At 34.3% G+C, this 19,206-nt stretch overlaps 4 protein-coding genes across 7 annotated transcripts; 2 read left to right on the top strand and 2 right to left on the bottom strand.

Moving 5' to 3' along the window:
- Window positions 1-3,066: 3,066 nt before the first annotated feature.
- On the bottom strand, window positions 3,067-7,105 carry LOC122603905. Of its 4 annotated transcripts, none has more exons than XM_043776757.1 (4): window positions 6,976-7,105; window positions 6,043-6,102; window positions 4,412-4,563; window positions 3,067-3,655 (listed from the first exon to the last, which is right to left on the bottom strand). In XM_043776757.1, the coding sequence occupies exons 1-4, from the start codon at window positions 7,031-7,033 to the stop codon at window positions 3,203-3,205; spliced, it is 723 nt and encodes a 240-aa protein (XP_043632692.1). In that variant the 5' UTR covers window positions 7,034-7,105; the 3' UTR covers window positions 3,067-3,202. The 4 variants fall into 4 exon arrangements, with proteins under 4 accessions (XP_043632692.1, XP_043632689.1, XP_043632690.1 ...); XM_043776754.1 differs by lacking the exon at window positions 6,976-7,105 and adding an exon at window positions 6,640-6,921 and having other exon boundaries at window positions 6,043-6,157; XM_043776755.1 differs by lacking the exon at window positions 6,976-7,105 and adding an exon at window positions 6,646-6,921 and having other exon boundaries at window positions 6,043-6,157.
- Window positions 7,106-8,414: 1,309 nt separating this feature from the next.
- Window positions 8,415-12,743, top strand: LOC122606113 (U-box domain-containing protein 62-like). The gene is made up of 8 exons (XM_043779079.1): window positions 8,415-8,892; window positions 8,981-9,251; window positions 10,385-10,466; window positions 10,979-11,036; window positions 11,551-11,636; window positions 11,737-11,832; window positions 11,931-12,001; window positions 12,321-12,743. Exons 1-8 carry the CDS (start codon window positions 8,478-8,480, stop codon window positions 12,418-12,420), a joined length of 1,179 nt encoding a protein of 392 aa, XP_043635014.1. The 5' UTR covers window positions 8,415-8,477; the 3' UTR covers window positions 12,421-12,743.
- Window positions 12,744-12,809: 66 nt separating this feature from the next.
- On the bottom strand, window positions 12,810-13,943 carry LOC122606112. The gene has a single exon (XM_043779077.1). It carries the CDS (start codon window positions 13,727-13,729, stop codon window positions 13,064-13,066), a length of 666 nt encoding a protein of 221 aa, XP_043635012.1. The 5' UTR covers window positions 13,730-13,943; the 3' UTR covers window positions 12,810-13,063.
- A 728-nt stretch (window positions 13,944-14,671) lies between these two features.
- Window positions 14,672-17,208, top strand: LOC122603072 (transcription factor RF2b). Its single transcript, XM_043775683.1, has 4 exons — window positions 14,672-15,233; window positions 16,103-16,235; window positions 16,397-16,481; window positions 16,613-17,208. The coding sequence occupies exons 1-4, from the start codon at window positions 14,755-14,757 to the stop codon at window positions 16,984-16,986; spliced, it is 1,071 nt and encodes a 356-aa protein (XP_043631618.1). The 5' UTR covers window positions 14,672-14,754; the 3' UTR covers window positions 16,987-17,208.
- Window positions 17,209-19,206: the final 1,998 nt, after the last annotated feature.

Below are 19,206 nucleotides of genomic sequence, written 5' to 3'. Positions count from 1 at the left end.
GGAAATATAAAAATGTTAGTATTTCTTAAATCATATATGACTTGAATGTCAAATTCAAGATGCTAAATTTTCAATGTAGAAAACAATATACATCATGCATTAAAAATTACACCATCCTTGTCATGAAACAAGTCTTATTTGTTTTATAGACTAAGGAAACATCTTAAGCTTCCAGTTCTTGGCTTGATTTACAATCATGCTGATCTTAATGCTTATTGTTTTCAAATGTTTACTCTTTCTTTAAGATGAATAATGGGCGGAAATGGTTACGGTGAAGATTCAAAAGCATCTTAAAAGCATGTGCAAGAGCTCTTAAAATGAGTTGTACAGCTTCCTTCCAAATGCATTTAGGCCATGAATATTTAAAAGGACAAGAGGGACCATATTGTCATTTTCATCAACAACTACCCCATGTGTTACTCATAAATTTGATTATCTTTCTGGTCTCCAGAAATGAGCCAACCTAGACTTGCATTATCATTAGTAATACCCACCTTCTTTGCATCAAAGCCACGGAGCCACCTAAAGTCATTATAAGTTAAATTAGTTGATCTTTCTTTGATTTTAATATAACAGATTCATCTTTAATTGATACTTTTATCTTTACTAATGTTATAAATTAAGCATATGTATTTACGTACATTTAGTCATTTACACATACTTATCCAAGAAATGATAGATATGTCTAACGTTTGTACCTAAAGATGGGACCAACAAAGTAATACCGAGAGCAAGGGATGTGTCAAAAAATGATGTAAACGAGGAGCAAGAAAATGTATATGCTATTTGTCAACTGTTAAATAAATAAGAAAAATTTTAGACATATGTATCATATTATTATTTTCGCCTTTACGATTCGTCCAAATTACAAGTTTATAACCTATCTTTACTCATGTTATTTGTCTATCAGAAGACAATCTTTTAGTTGATATAAAATGGAAAAAGATTTTGTTCATTCAATTCTATGTGGACAAAATCAAACCTTTGACTTTGATATATGCTGCCTAACACCCTAACCCGCATTTCTGTTACCCTTTCTCATCCTTGTGGTTATTCAGTCTAACATAACATTAATAATCTTCAAATTTTTATAACCTTGATTGAACAAATTGTATGTTTTCCTCCTTAATGTCCATGAGCATGGAGTCAGCACTCAATAGTCAAAACCTCAAAAGGCTCCAATGCACGAACATGAGTGTCTTTTTTGAAGTTTGTGGCACTTTTTGCCCATGCAAATATGTCTCTGACTCTCAGTGGATGAATGACTAGATAATGGCTATACAGCACACATCATCCTATTTAAACCTAACATAATCTGATATTAGCTATGTATATCACATCACCCTATCTAAAGGTTAACATAATCTGATATTCTCATTTGGTTTAGTACCATGAAAGAAGTAAAGAACCACTATATATGATATGACTGAAAAGATGACATGTCTCACCCTTCTACATATTTTGCTCTAGTTGTTTAGAAACAAACCAACTAGCAAAACTCCCAGTTCTCCCATAAGTATTATGTTTTTGTTTAGGCATTCGTTACGTTTTTGCTAATTAAACTTTTATCAATCAAATTAGTATATCTTCGGTGGACTCAACTATTTAACTAGTTCAATCTCGTTATTTGATTGTGTTAATTTGGCCATTAATCTTGAAGATCCAACATTAGTATATGTATCAGATGACTGATATTTTCATTATAAACAAACAATTATGCATGACACAAAAAAGAACACTTTAAATTGTTAAAATGCCAGTGCAAAAACATACGATTTTATACACAATATTTAATAATCCGAAATATCTTATATTCATGAAGCATATATAGCATTCTAAATTATACTTTTACAATGTCGAAGTTTTAATATTAACATAAATCAAAATCTATTGAAAAAGATGCAAAGGCTGCAAAAGGATTGTGTGGAATATACAAAAGCAATATGGGAAAAATAGTAAAGCATGATATATGTGATGTAATGAAGATAAAGGGTGCTTGAAACATGATCTCTTCATGCTTTCTTGCTTTTACTTTTATCCAAAGACAATTATGGACACCATGTTCTCTTTTTCACTTTTTTTTTTTTTTTCTGCTTTGTTCTTGGAAGGACAATTTTTATTTTTTCATTTCATTGATAACACACACACTTCATGATTTTATGCACATGAATCTTGCAACCATACAAGCCTCAAACTGATTAAAAAAGTATCCAAGGCTAGGCTATTATGATATTTTACATGTCCATCCTTTCTCCAACCATACATCATTTCTTTCTAACAGATGCCATACTTTCTGTGAAATGTGATTATGTAAAGGTTGAATTAGCACCACACAATTGTAATTTGTAATAATATAATAGTTGAAGAGGGTCACTTAAAATTCATATAGCCCAGGTGACAAAATTCCAACTCGACTTGGTTTTAGATTTACATACCATGCTTACAAACATGAATAGTTGAGCTCAGAAGGATAAACTTGGAATTAAAAGCTTTCGATACCAGAAACTCAAATAGTTGAAGTTAGGATATGATCCTAATTTTGAATTGAATCAACCCAAGAAAATGATAGTACTTATTCGAATTTTCCTTGGTAATTTGAGATCTCTTACATTTGTTGTTCAAACTTCAAAGCATATATAAACTATGTGTACGGATTAAAGTATATGGTCTCACTTACAAAATATCTCGACTTACTACCTTACATATCTTCGGTTTTGCATAAGAAAATGATTACCTCTTGACATACAACATGATTCTCAGCACATTATATTGTTGGTCTATAGATTTAGTTATTCATAAATGTTATACATCTTTTTTTCAGTTTATTTTACGAGAAGGGAGGTATTTATAGCAAAAATCTATTTGATGGTAGCAAATTTAACGACTAAGTTCAAAGTGAGAGTAAAAGGGGTCTCCAAAAGTTCTTAACTCATCAATTTATACAAGAACAGACCACCAACTACTCAACTACATGCTACTAGTACTCGTAGAGTCGTAGGATAGTTTAATTTTTGGTGACTCAAAGAAGAAACAACATCCTAAGTGTATCAAAATTGCAAACAAACGTGACAAACCAGATCCTTTGTCATCTGCTATAAAACTTTCTTACACTTTGTAAAAAATTTTACATGTTGACCAAGCTAGTAATGTTTCTAAAATATGCAAAAAGCTGTCCTTAACTTTATGTAAATCTGTTGAACTACTAATCATTCCATTCCTTTCTCTTTCCGTTAGGTTTTGGTGATCTTGTAGCCAAACCATTTACTTGTTCAACTACAATAAGATTATCACCATCAGCTTTGGTGGGTTTTTCGTCACCCCATTCATCGTCCCAATCTTGATCCCAATTTTCTTTTTGATTTGTTTCCACATTCATGGCCGTGGAATCGCCCATTTCAAGTTCATGGTATGCAATTCCATCAAGGTGCCTACCTCGAATCCTCTTTTTGTAACAAGTCAAACCTCCTCCTATCAGAATTAGTACGATTCCTAGGTATGCACCATTGATTGGGGTTATGTAGGTGCCACTAAAAGAATTTTTCTGGTAGTGGTTATCTGGTGCTGGAGCTGCAGCAGCAGCATCTATTACACAATCACCATTGCTAGATTCCAATGCTATTGCTGAACTTACGTCGACTTCTGAAGAAATACTGATCTGAAATAGTAAAACAAGTTAAAATCTTTACTGGGTGATTTCTATCTTTGTGGGTCAGATGCATAATGCATTTAGCTCAAAGATTTAACTGAAAAAAAAGGCTCAAACGAATCAAACACGTCAGTGGGTCAAAAGTCATTCAGATAAAATACAAATGCATAGAACCCCCTAATCACTAGGAAAAAAATGGAATAAAATAGTAATACTTGCATTCTTTAGTCAAATATAACATCCTAATAAGTAATTATGTAAAAAACTCTGAAAAACAAATAAGAAGTCTTTATGGACTGCCACAACACACCCAGTCTATTTTGTCACACAATAAAACTTTACAACTTTCAACCCAACCCGTTTTAACTCGTACCTATTCTGACAACTCCTCCCGTTCTGAGTGCAGTTAAAACGTTATAATGTATTGAAGTGTAATAGTTGGTTTTGAGAGTTTTTGCCAACCAGTTAAGACTACTGCAGTATAATCAATAAGATTTGAATAATAAGGTAAGGAGTCATTTTAGAAGACCGATTATTGGATAACAAGTACAATTATGCTAACCACCTATAGGTTTAAGAAAATGATTCCCTGATTCTGGAAGTCACCATACCCGTTTAAAAATGAACGTAGAAAAACCCCTTAAGGGAGCTTAAATGTAGTTCACAGATTAAGTTTAGCTTCCATTTGATAGTTCGGATTGGGGCAAAAGTGTGCTATCGAGTATCAAGCATGAGATTATAAGTATGTGAATACATAAAACATACTTTCTGCATTTGGTGGCTTGGTAAATCCAACTCTTCAATTGTGTCTTTAGCAGGAAGGATGGTAACTTTTACATGCAGAGGATTTTCACCGTTGTTCTGGACATAGAGGCCCATTTCTTCATGAGGGCCTACACGGGAAGAATAATGTTCACCTATTTTGTAAATGAAACAAGTTGGATGGGAGATAAGAGTCCATTGTTAAATGTTGTTAACTTTATTTATTTCCATAACTTAAACCTTTAAGAGGATTTTTCGAGGTTGAATGGATCAAATGCCAAATCACTGATATATGCCAAACTAAGAACAAGAGTTGCTAGGATTGAGATATTACAAAATCATTTGAAGAATTTAAAAACCAACGGAAAAGATTATTATTCCATTCGCCTAGGTTTTTTGGCCAATCAAAAGGTGCTATCACAGGTCATGGGTCAGTAGTTTAAGATAGGCCATACGTTTTTCGTCTTTGTTCTTAGTTTTACTTTAGAACTAATGTACTAAAAACGACCACAATTTACAAGAACTAATGAACTACAACATTTAAGTAAAAAATCTGACCATTATTTTTGAATAAATTGAATAAGTAGTTTGTAAGTATGTAAATACACTTTGGGAACTTTCGACAAATTAACCCATTTGATAAGTGTCATCTGTAGCTATGTTTTTAAAGTTAATCTATTTCAGCGGAGGAAATAATATTGCAACCAATATAACACACAAAACACGTCAGAAAAGTAAGAGAAACTAAATGGTCATTTTAAATCGTCCACTGGATTATAGCTATATCATGCTGCCTGAAGGAAAATAAAGATGGGTTGAAAAATAGGAGGAAGAGCATGTACTGTTTCCAATGCAAATGTAACAACTAACATTCACGGCCAAATCTAAGAACAGACACAACATTATCACCCAGAATGATAGAAATAGCATCCAAATCCATGAGATAAAGTGTAAAACTGTAGCATCTAAACTCTGATACGTTGGTATTAACTCTGCATATTTGTACCTGCCCATCAGTTCATATTTTACTGTTCTGTTTTGGCCCATTTCAAAGTGAAGCATTTTACAAGCAATAAGTCCTGATAGGAGACTCTAATGTATGTAATGAATCATGATAAGCTTTGTTAAAAATATACAAGCAGCTTGGAAGCTAGAGCGGAAGAACACGACTTGAACAACACACGAATCAATCCTCAGACGTTTCCACTATCTACCAAAGTTTTAAAAATTTGAGTTTACAAAAAAGAATAGTCTATAAAACTAAATCCTAATCCCTATTTATAGACAAAGTAATTGTTGGCTATATATAATATCCCTAACCCAAGTCCTAATTAGTCTAGATGATCCCCTTCTAACCGACCGAGCCATGTACTTGGCCTAATCCTAGTTTCTATATGTTGACTAAATATATACATAATACATATCCTAGTAGAATTGGTCTTTGTAATCCTGTTTCATCATGACCGACATCTAGAACAACTCGAGCGGGTTGTAAACAAGGATACACTAACCATCTTAAAATGTTATCATCATTTAGTAGAACCTCACAGAAATAAAGGCAAATAGACCAATAAAGATTAAAATGCATATCAGCCAGTAATGATCAAGCTAGAAGATAAATTAAGATATCTTACCACTTTGAGAATAGGTTGACAAGCAGGCAGTCAAGTTGTTCACCTGGCAAGTTCTTGATGCTGTATTACAATGAAAATTTAACCCACTGTGAGAAGGTTTAGGAGAAGGAGAGGCCTGATCAACACCAATAAAAAAATAAACTCGTTATTACTCCGTATTAAACTCCAAAACAAGCGCATTTGTGCATTAAAATGTGTTAAATTACTCATCACTTTTTGTGTAAACTCTCATAGCTTCTACACATGTTGTACATAACAAATTTTCAACTTTTTGCTATCGTATGTATGTATGTATGTATGTATGTATGTATGTATGTATGTATCATCTTAATTTGAACTTATAAACCTCTGACATGACACACTTTTTAATGGCGTGACAATTATATATAGTTGGACACTGGATACATACAATAGATAAGAATTGAAAGCTTGTTATATATACCAAAAGGTTTTAAGAGTCAGATAGATATGGTAGCATCAAAGGACATATTTAACTGATTCATGCATTTATTCCTAGCACTTTTTAACTAACAAATATATAATCATGATGATTCACAAACCACACATATTAATTAAATTGAAAGAAATAGAAAGTACGTGTACGTTGGTTTGTAGACGCCGATAAAAAAGATGTCTAAAATGATAAGAGGGCGGTAACGCATATGATGATACGTCTAGAGGCAATGAAACAACAATCATGAGTAGTGTTACATTGATGATACTATAAACATTAACACTACTCATCTCGAGCCTGTAAGTATCCCCGCTTTCGGACTAATTTGGAGATTAATAGAAGTGTAGATCAACAATGATAGAGATCGTAATTTGTGGCACGTCTAACGAATGATAAAATGATGTATGTGTAGGAAAAAAAAATAAATATAATATACAGAGAGTTATAGAGATAAAGATGGGTGGAATATATGTACGTACGTAGTTGACGGACGACGGAGTAATAGAGAAAACGCGTAGGCGGGCGAATCAACAACATCTTCTTCTACTTAATTTCTTGGACGAGGACGCACTGGTAGAAAAGTCGTTCGTGAATTTAGTGATTTGGATTTTTCGTCCACCCCAAGTTTACTTCGGGTATAGCCGTTTACTTTTTGTTGACCTCAAACATTTTTTTTTTTTTGCATTTTATTATTTTATGGAATGAAAATGCAAACTAGTTATCAAGTAAAACTTGATGGAAATAATGTTTAACACGGGTCACAAATTTGAGTAAACTTTCTAACATAAATTAAGTAATTTTTCATGTAATAATGGAAAAAATCTTATATCGAAGGAAAACAATATCTAATCAAATTTTGACAATAAGAAAAGATAAATACCTAGAAAAACTATGTAGCTAAAATACCGTAATCTTCATTTTACTATAACTCGAAAATACAACTCACATGTTCATTTTGTGGCACGAATTAAGCTGAATTAACAATCATGATCTTGAATTTTAAACCCACTGCTCAGTGCTAACAATAATATACGAGCATAGTACCCACGCGTTGCGACGGAATTTTATAATTAATTTTGTGGATGAACACATTGGTTACATAATGTGTCAAAAATATAGATTATGAGATTCTGTCGATTGTTTTAAAACCATATAAAAAGATCAATGTTAATTAAATTAGAATCAAAGATCAGTTTATTATTTTTGTGGATTTAATTTATTTGTAAAGATAATTTCGGTAGTTAGGAATATGATGGGTAAAATATAAAATAAATAATTTAGTGTGAAGGGTAGAATGAGAATGAAAAAAAATGCTTAATCTTAATTTCAATACCCTTTATAAGGGTTATAGATATAGATATAGATGACCTGTTTTATTTTTTCTACAAAAACATCAAACCAAACATGATTTTAAGAGATGTCTAAAGAACGTTTCAAATGTGTAATTGAGAAACTCTATACTTAAAAGCAAATAGGATTAGATTTTTTTTTTCATTTTTCTAATTTTGAAAACAAAAGTCAAATGTCCAAAAGGATTTGACCTTTACCAAAATGACAACCCTTTTCTTGTCCAAATCAAACAAACCCCAGAAAACAATGGCCCAAGTCCAACCCGGTGGCCAAAATCTATGAACAAATTTTCTTAAGACAGTCAAATAATTCTTCTCTTCCAACTAAATTTATCATGACACTAGTGAGTAGTGAGTACTTATATCTCCTAATCGTTAATAATAATAATAAGAATAATGATATATATGCCTAAAAACATGTCTAATACATTCTATAATTGATACATGGATACCACTTATTCACTTTCTTATGCTATACCTTTAATCATGACACATGTCAACCTTATCATTTTTGGCCCATTTTTAGGTATCAATCATTTTCCTAATAATAATAATCATAATCATAATTAACAATCGAATAATAACAAATTAGAGCTAGGGTTTAATAGTTTTATCTCTAGCTCAGTGGTGTCATGGCTTCCGAAGAGATCGCTCTACATCGTCCCCAAAACCATCACCAGCAGCAGACCCTATTCTTCCAAAACGACAACCATCATCTCAACGGAAACACTATCAACAACAAAACAACACGTGAACTCACTCGATTTATTGAACATCAAAACCCTCACTTTCAACCCAATCCCAATTCCCAATTTCGCCGCAGCATTTTCGAACCTAGCGACGACGACGACGACGACGATAATGGATCAGATACTCCTAATAATGACGACGACGAAGACGACGAAGGTGGTCACGTGCTTGGATTTGTAAATACTAATACTGATAATAATAATAGTAATAATAATTTGAATAGTAATAATGTTACTAATAATAGAAGTAGTGAAAAAAATGGTATTAATGGCAAAAGAAATCATCTTTCTACTACTGGTTAGTTTTTCACTTTTAAATTTGTTTAATTTCCTTGATTTCCGAGTTTTTGCTGTATAAACCTTTTTTACATGTAATGGTGTGGCAGGAAATGATGTAACGTCGAGTTCGAATGACGGTGATCGGATTCAAGGGGAACTGTGTCTGTATCAGAATGCTGTTACTACGGTTGCACACCCGAATGGTGAAATGTACTATCCTCACTGTCTTAATGGGATGGTGATGGTGGTGGAGGGTTCGAGTGCCGGTTCAGGGATTAAAGATGTGTTGGTTGATGATGGCTCTTGTGGGTTTAGTGGAAGAAAGGATGTTTCGAATTCAGGGGAGTCGTTAAGGGCCATACTCTCCGACCCTTTGACGTAAGACTTTTGCAAGTTTGTTTATTTTTTTGAGAGGGAATTTTTATTTGTTAGGGAAATATAGAAGCTTGTGACACTTTTGCCTTTTCAATCTATGTTGATCCAAATCAATGGGGCACGGCTGCTAACAACTCGGCGAAGGCAAAAGTTATGAATAGAATTGTTGCTAAGGTCATTGCATGGGACAAGGGTAAATCTCCACTGCTAGATAAGGGTAAAGGGTTGGCGATAGATGAGGAAAAGTTACCCGTGCGTGAAAAGCCCATGTTGGGGACCCGGAAGCTTGCTAATCTTGTGGAGGAGGCTGGGTCAAGTGCAATTACTCTTTCTGATTACTGCCGTGATACCTTGTTTAATAACTATAAGACCCCGTTGGAGAAAGGGTAGTCTGTTTGGAAGAAAGATTATGCAGCAAGTGTTGACAGTGGATACCCTAGTCTATTGGCTGTTTACAGGGACCCTAAAAGTACCAGTTGTGCTGCTGTGCTGCAGAACACCTATGAATCCAACTCTGGGATACTCAAAATTAGTTGAGTTCTCATTGGTTGGTGATTGGTTAGAGTTAGTTAATAGCTTACAATTGGTTAGAGTATCCCTGAGTTGGATTCATAGGTCTTCTGTAGCACAACAGCATATGATTTCTTATTTCCGGATCCAGCAACCCCAAAACAATTGGTACTTTTAGGTTCCCTATTAACAGCTAATAGAGAAGGGTATCCACTGTCAACACTTGCTGCAGAATCTTTCTTCCAAACAGAAAACCCTTTTGCCAATGGGGTCTTATAGTTATTAAACAAGGTATCACGGCAGTAATCAGAGAGAGTAATTGCACTTGGCCCAGCCTTTTCCACAATATTAGCAAGCTTCCAGGTCCCAAACATGGGCTTTTCACACACTAGCAACTTTTCCTCATCTATCACCAACCCTTTACCCTTATCTAGCAGTGGAGATTTACCCTTGTCCCGTGCAATGACCTTAGCAACAACTCTATTCATAACTTTTGCCTACGCCGAGTTGTTAGTAGCCGTACCCCATTGCTTTGGTTCATACTCGCTAAGCCATAGTTGCAAGTTTATGCGAGTATTTTTAGTTTGTTATATTAACACATCTTTTATTGTTTTATGTTTGTACAGAGGAGCTCTCATGGATGACGCGATGATACTATCTTGTGGCCATTCATTTGGTAGTAGTGGAATGCAGCATGTTATGAGGATTGTGAGTAGTTTGAAGTCTTGTTATTATGCTACTTTTGGGAAGTCTATTATGATAATTGTTTGGTTTTTAGCGAACACTCACTAGTAGCTATAGATGGGAGAATGGACTAATGGTACATTGGTACTATTTATGAGGTTATTCATAGAAACAATAGTAGCTATAGATTTTTGGAATAAATATTTTATGTTATGTGCGTTATTAGTTATCCGCTTAAGTGCATGAATTCATGGTGTAACTGTGTAAGATAGTTTGAAATCGATACATTGTTGTGATGCATAATCTGGAAGCAACAATAGCAAATCAATAATGTATTTGATGTTTGTCTATTCTGCCTATTTCACTTTTCTTTTCTTTGAACTTGGTGTGCAAGTGCAGGATGCAAAAAGTACTCATGAAATGTCTATGTTTGTTTTTTAATATTAATGATGCTTACTTTCAATGAACTCAGAATTAAAATGCTTATACTGTTTCCAGAATATGTGTTGACTTCCTTTATGTACAATGTTTTCCAGAAAGCATGCTACACTTGTTCACACCCAGTGTCAGAAGGCTCAGTTTCTCCAAATTTATGTAAGAGTTGTTTATTACTTGCAGAATTCTTTTTGTTAAAATATGATTTCCTTATATGTGGGTCAGTTTTTCTCTTATGGGTCTTATTATATTATTTCAAAATGCATAAGCAGTTGTAATAAGCAACACCCAACAACCCCTTGATCTCATTCTATATGGAACTTTCACTGCCGTTAACTTTTCCACTTGTTGGGATTCATCTGATGCATAATATATTGTTCATTACAATGTCATTAAAAGTAAATGACTTTATCTATCAAATTAATATCTGTAACAATAATATCTACTTTTCCCTGTTGCTACGGCTGTTTTTGTTCTTGCATCATTGTTAGACTTTTGTAGTATCTGGTTCGTGCCACTGCCATTTATGTACCTCAAGATATGTTGATTGATAAACATGGAATTTTTATTGACTTATGCCGCAGTTTTTTAGATCTTAAATTGGTGGTTGTTTTTATCCATCCTTGAATACTTTTCACAATTGTAATTTTCTAATTTCAGTCTAACTGTGTAGCCCTGCGATCTGCTGTTCATGCATTTCTTAGGGAAGAAGGGGGGCAAACTCACCGTGTATCCAAAAGAAGAAATAGATTAGATCAGGTTTGTTTTTGTTCCTTCATGGATCTGTCAGGAGTAGACAATAAATACAAAGGGTTTTGAACTTTCTTTAATGTAATTTAAGGCTTCTTGGCTCATGCAGGATGGAGTCATCTATGGCGATTCAGCACTCGCAGACCAATCGAGAAGCCAAGGTGTACAATTTCCTTTTCGTGTGACTGAGCGTGTCATTATTAAGGTTATAATTTACTTTTACATTTCAATTCATTTATAGCATTTAATGCCTCATTATGTGATTCTTGTGCCTTCTTTTTAACTTATGAAGTTCTGTTTCAGGGTAATAAGAGGACGCCTCCCCGTTTTGTTGGCCGTGAAGCTATTGTAACAACTCAGTGCTTAAATGGATGGTTAGTCCTCTCTCTGGTAACTCTAAACTTCGATGGGTAATCTTTATTAGACTAAGAAAGATGAATAATGAGTTATGCATGGGTTGAGAGTCACCCAGACAGAGTGTGTTCAAATTGCATAAAACCTTACAAGTCATCTTTAAAAGTTACATGTTTTGACCGTTACCCAACTTGCCACCACTGGATTTCTATTCATTAAGCATTTAAAAACCCCTAAAAATCAGGAACTTGAAATCTTGTGGGCCCAAGACCATGCCATTAGTCTATTTGTGATGAATGGTAATGATAAATGGAAATATCTCTTATTCATTGCACACAGGTATGTTGTGAAAACTCTTGATAACGCGGAGAGTGTTAAATTGCAATATCGGTCTCTAGCCAAGGTTCAAGATTCTCAAAAGCCCTCAACCCTTGCTTGAAGTATGATCATAACACCCAATTGGCTCTGACCCTGAATCAAACCTGACCTGACCCTGCGTGGGTCTATCATATATAGGTGATACCAGTCCCCATATTTGTGGCCTCTGTATATATGTAGATGTGTTGGATACTATAAATTAGTATGCAATGTGGGGGAGAATTGTATAGAGGTTCTGAAAGTGGTAGATAATTTATTTAGCAAAAGTTGATAGCTGATACTGGTCTGGTGGCATTTTACACCGAGTTTTCTGTGTATGTATCTGGTTTTTACTTCAAAAGATATATACTGGAATCGTAGACCAACAATGTTTCACTGTGTTCAGTATAGGTTTTTTTGCAGTGATGAAAATTACGGCACAAATGCACAACTACCTTAAAGGCTTAAACCTGATATGAATGAATCTGTTAAGATCGAATATAATTGCATACAAGGATCAACCTGTTATGAATAAAATACAATAACTACATAGTCAAGCTACACAATAGAATTAAAACCATATATAATTAGATTATGGCTTTAGCAATTATATTTTGGAAATTTCACAATTAACCAAGTTTCGGTCATTATGAAAACCCCAATCATTTTGAACAATGTATCATTTACATCGAGTCTTGAACTGTATCTCAAACTGCCATTCCAATTCAATCAACCAGCCAACAACTTTTCAACTGAGAAGATGCAGATTCATTAAAGCTCTTCACTTTCATCAAACAAAAATGACTACAAGTAAACCCCGCCCCATAATCAAAGTTACACGTTGTTTCCAATAAGTAACATGCCGACTTACATCCATCGTATCTTCCTGTAGTTTTACCTTGAATAAGAACTCCGAAAGCTTTAGTGCCCCCTTCTTCGTTTAATTCAAAACTGTATTCTTGGTTCTTGCTCTCCTTGATCTCTTCCACAAGTATAATACCCTCGGGTGGTGAAGACGATCTCTCTGTAATCACATTTGGCCAGCTTTTTGATTTTACAGCTTTCTCCGTTTTCACCTCCCCATTAGCGTAAATCTGAACAAGTAAAGGCACTTGTCTTATGTTTTTCACTATTTCTGTAACTGAACCTTGGACCCATTCATCCAGCTTGTCTTTACGATCATAATACTCTTTATCATCATTTACGATTTTGTTACAGCCATGATGACCATCTAAACCAACAACCGCTTCAGCACAGATTCTTGGAAACCGATTCTTAACAACAAGGTTAGGTATCGAGAAGGAATGAACGTGGTTTAATCCGGAAATAGATTTTGATGGTTTGTCGAGGAATGACGTGGTAGCAACGTAATGGTTATACAAAGATGCCATCGATCGATGGAGTCTAATAAATCCCCGCGGATGGATGATATGATCAAGACATGCACTCTTAATTTATTTTTGGAGATAATTAATTGCTTGTGCGTAGAGGTCACCAATAGGAAAGGCACATTTTAACGACTCTTTAATTTGATTGAAAGCATCAAATTAATGGATCTTTTTCTTTATTTCTTTCCCAATTGGATGTGTTACAATTATTGAAAAATTACAAATGGAGTACATGATGATATTCTTTTGCGTATGTCACAAATTGTTTCCATAAATAAATGTATGGATAACCTCACGATTGATAATGATGTCTACATACAGAAATGGTTAGTTTCTTGCCTCTCTCATTCGAAAGATTTGTTATTTTATACAGTACTCATTTTATATATTTATCATCCTCTTTTTTTTGTTTTTGTGAATTAAACGGCATATGGTTAGGAATAATTGAATAAATATGCTTGTAACAAGAATTCGTATAATAGAGATTAGAGAAATCACAGAAAACAATTTCGAGGGAAAACGATTTGTAAAAAAAAGAAGGGAAAATTGAAGTTGACGTATGAAAAACCAGACATGTGCATGGAAAGCGTGTGTTCACTAATGCTCTACGTTAGCCATGCTTACATGGCATGTGCCTTCGTGGCACTATTTATCCTCTTTTATACATCTGGCATATCCTACGTGGATATTCCTTTATAACAATTAACAACAATAAGCCAATATCATGTTCCAAAATAAAAAACCCAGTAATATTGGGCGATAATTTGACTTACATAATTAACCCAATAAGAATTGCCCGATTGTAAATAACAAGAACTAAAATTTTGTATTAAGCCCAATAAAAAATGGCCCAATAGTAATTTTAAGCCTGACCCAATTGAGCAGGTAAATAACGCGTCAACCCGAATTACATAACCAGATCCAGATTCCAGACACACTATTTTTTCTTCTTCTACATCATCATAAAAACATAGAAACTGAAAGACTAAACAGCGACTACTAACTGAAAATAATTAAAATAATTTAAAATGCAAGATCCATCAAACCAAAACGTGAAGTCAAACAATGCGGCGTCATTTCCATTCCGTCCATCACATCACCGGCGAGCACATTCAGAGATGAACTTCCGGTTGCCAGACGATCTAGATCTGGCGTCTGATCCGTACGACGGACCTTCTGGAAGCTTCGAAGAGTTAGGATCTGAAGAAGATCTGTTCTGTACTTATATGGATATTGAAAAGCTATCTGACGGTGCCGCTGGTGGTGGATCTAGTAGCTTTAATAATTTTAACAATAATAATAATAACGACGTCGTTTTCAATGGCGGCGGTGGTGGAGATGGATTTGAAGAGAATGTGGGAGGAGGTAGTAGTAGTAGACCTAGACATAGGCATAGTAATTCAGTTGACAGTTCGAGTTTTTTGAATGAAAGTATTGAAGCTAAAAAAGCTATGGCCCCTGAAAAACTTGCTGAATTGTGGACTCTTGATCCTAAGCGTGCTAAGAGGTACTATTATTATTATTATTATTATTATTATTATTATTATTATTACTTATATAGATATAGATATAGGTATGTGTATGACTGTATGTATATATATGTTATGGAACTTATGCTATTGCTAAGTGTAAGTTAATTTGCTGTTTCGTGATATGGATCTATGTGAATCTGATATGTTTTTAGCTGTACATAATCTCTTTTGAATATTGATGCAAATTATTACTGTTAGGATAGATTTGAATTGCATTTGTATTAAGGTTTTGTATAAGACTATTAGTTGAGTACTAGCCACTAGGCGTAGTTGATTTAATAGAGAATCGCTACGATGATAATCGTAATTATCGATCTTATATGGAAGTGTGTCGTTATCCGTTTAAGATCATAATGAAGTTAGTTCTTTTGATGTTTGAAAAAGGGTAGATTACAAATAAGTAACATAGATGGATTAAAATTTTTGAAGTATTTCCATGAATGTTACAAATATAGATTTCTAATGTCAGTTATCCATCATTAGTGTTTCCTGCTTTGTTATTGGAAGCTCTTGCGAAAAAGCTTTCATTTCATTTCTACAACTGGGAACCCTAGTTTAGCTATGAAAGTATAAGTTGCTAGAGAGAAAGGCCATTCTTGTGTTACAGTTTGGTGCTTTTATACTTTTCTATGTGGCTGCCTTCTAAATAGGGACACATAGTCATGGTTAAAGCAAAATGGACCGAGCTATAGTAAGATTTTTGAGGGGATGTCAGAGAATTATCACCAATGAAAAGTTTTATATTAGGATTAGGGGATTCAAAGCACACCACTTTAGTTAGTATATTCTATAAAAGTTTCACTCTTTGAGAGCATCAGGTCATCTTATGCTTACTAGTATACAGAATTTTGGCTAATCGACAATCTGCTGCTCGTTCTAAAGAGAGGAAGGCACGTTATATGTCTGAGCTTGAGAGAAAAGTTCAGACCTTGCAAACAGAAGCAACCACCCTTTCAGCTCAATTGACTCTATTTCAGGTGATTATTTAATTCTTTTGTGACTTGTTTAACCAGATTATTTCGTCTTTATTGTTTCCAAGTCTATATCTGTATCATAATTCCAGATTTCCAGTATAGGTTCTACAGCCTTTGTAAACTGTATGAATGTTTATTTTTAAACCGGCGTTTTCTTTATACAGAGGGATACAACTGGCTTGTCTTCTGAAAATACGGAACTAAAGCTTCGATTACAAGCTATGGAACAACAGGCTCAGTTACGTGACGGTAAGTTCTTCTAAAATACTCTATTATTTCTCTCATTTGTGTAAGATATTTCATGCCCAAATTGTTGACATAATTGTCAATGATCTGAAAAACAATCCAACAAAGTTTACTGACTTTGTGAATAAATACAGCTTTAAATGAGGCGCTGAAGCAAGAAGTTGAAAGGCTCAGAATGGCTACGGGAGAAATAGCAAGCTGTTCTGATGGTTATAATTTGGGGATGCACCATGCTCCATACAACCAATCAAACTTTTTCACAAACCATCAACAGCTGGGGCCGCCACAATACCACCAGTCGCACCAGTCCAACATGTCAAACCACCACCACAACTCTCACTCTCTACTTGCAGCCGCCCACGCTCAGGCTCAGGCTCTTTCTGAGACACTACAACAGGATCCACTTGGTCGCTTCCAGGGACTCGATATCAGCACCAGAGGTAATCCTCATCTTGTCAAGTCTGAAGGCCCCTCAATCTCTGCCAGCGAAAGCAGCAGTACATTTTGATTCTCATCGTTTTTCCACATTTGTGTTACCACCAAATTCTTTGAACTGTTCATAGACTAACTAACGCCTTGTTAGTGCTCAAAAGCACCATTTTCTTCACATTTATTTATTTTTAACCATCCCGTTTGTGGGATACAACATTGTTCTTTATTGCCGTGATGTTAACGGCTACCACTTTTTCATGCTATTGTAACTTATTTAGTGTTGGAATTTTTTGTCTCAGTTTTCTCTTGCCTTTTTAACTAGTCTGGAAAGTAGTTGCTAAGCAGGTAACACAGCTTGGGGTATGTTTGATTTTTATGATTTAGTGATATATAATAAGGGCTCTATTTGAATATGTTGTGAATAGTGAATACAAAATGACCGATTTGTATGTTTTGATATGTGATGAAAACGAAATGCTTATTTGTTCTGAATGCTAAAATAGATATAACCTGAAACTATGCAATCCAATCCACTCCCTGAATATCACTAAGTTACCGTTTCGGAATTTTTATATCAATATGTATACAATGTTAGTACTAGACACGTTCAGCATACATTTTGAGATTTGGGTACTAAAGTCTTTTGTAGAAAAAGAAAAAGTCCCAAGCAAATCTATGAGAGGTACCCGAATTAACTATGTTACCCCTGAGTCACAAGACATGGTCCATGGGGGTTGAACCGAACCGAACATACGCTTTAAATGCACATGGCACAGTAACCCACCACCTCCAACACTGATGTTCATGGAAAGGGTGAGTGGGGGCTCACCGTGTCTGTGGTTTAGTGGCTAGTAAACAACACCATGTCAATAACTACCCCTTGATGGCTATTGCTTCTTGTTTCGCTCACAATATATGTCAGCAATTTGAATTTTCAAGTCAGTTGGACCATTTTTGATCTTCACTTTGATATAATCCATTCAATATAGTATATATTAATATCCTATAAGCTAAGATGAACATGGAGAACTTTATTCTCAATTGTGCTTTTTCCTTAAAGTCCAACTTTTTTTTTATCAAAAATTTAAGTTTTTGGATGATATTGTGATTTGGACATCTTTCGTTTCCCTAATTCGCAGATTCATATTTTCATACTTAAGTTGATATTTGATATTAAGTTGTGAAAGTAACTTTTCATATTTCACCAAAGAACAATTGGTTGTTGATGTGAAAGTTTCTTCTTCTACTTTCACAAACAAAAACTTGTTTGTTAGATAAAAAGTTCAGTATACTTTAAAAAGAGAAATGTTACACGTACAAAAAGATACTAAACAAGTTTTGAAAGAAAAAAAACATGTTACAAATCATTTTCTTCTCTCATTTTCTTATCTTCCTTCATTTGTTGTTTGAACTCAAATTAATATGTACTCACTTCTTTTTGTTTATCATATGGGCACTGATATAATCGAGCATTTTATATCGCCTACAATACATACAAAAACGTAACATATATTTTATAGAAGTGTTTGTATTTGTGAAGTAACTAAATACCCCCACTAACGATGAAATACACACCTTATCAATGAGTGCAGTATATATGTTTACCAGTTATTTATTGGCGAAACAAAGACTAACTTTATATGTAATCTTACAATTAGAGAAGTATATATCAACCATATTTTGAGATTAAGCAAAAGTTAGTTTTAAACTATGTGCTCCATATTAGCGATAGAGAACTCATATTCGTACCACCATTTTTGATAAATGTAACACTATGTATATACTGTATAACATACCGTACAAGTCAGTAATACACAATTGTGGTACATACATCAAAGTAAATGCTACGAATGTCACTTCCCTTAGCAATGTCTATCATATGTCGTAAAAGGGAATATTGTAGCATGTATCATGTTAGTATTTACAACTTATAACATGTTCGCAAATATCAGTTCATCGTAAGATATATCACATTAATTAGGAAGAATATCATATTTCGTTGCTCCATTCTCTCGTTCAATGTAGTAATTTGTATACATTGTCACCAAAAACTTTTATGTGTCCGACTTAAATTTTTTAGGTGCGATGTGTTAAAAGGGATAAAAAGTAGGAAAATGACTTAATGAGAGATATGATGTCTCATGTTTTTCCTCAGAGAAAATGGATGTAAAATTCCAAAAGCAGACAGCAGCTTGTGAGCAGGGCTTTCATTGGACCCCAATACAACATGCACAATTCGGATACCCTTTTTTCCCCCCTTGTGGCTGCAATTTCTCTCACACTTAGCCCCAAATAA

This window comes from Erigeron canadensis, chromosome 6, assembly GCF_010389155.1.
Source record: "Erigeron canadensis isolate Cc75 chromosome 6, C_canadensis_v1, whole genome shotgun sequence".
In the NCBI taxonomy this organism is placed as follows: Eukaryota; Viridiplantae; Streptophyta; class Magnoliopsida; order Asterales; family Asteraceae; genus Erigeron; species Erigeron canadensis.
This window is presented reverse-complemented; position numbering and strand designations above follow the sequence as displayed.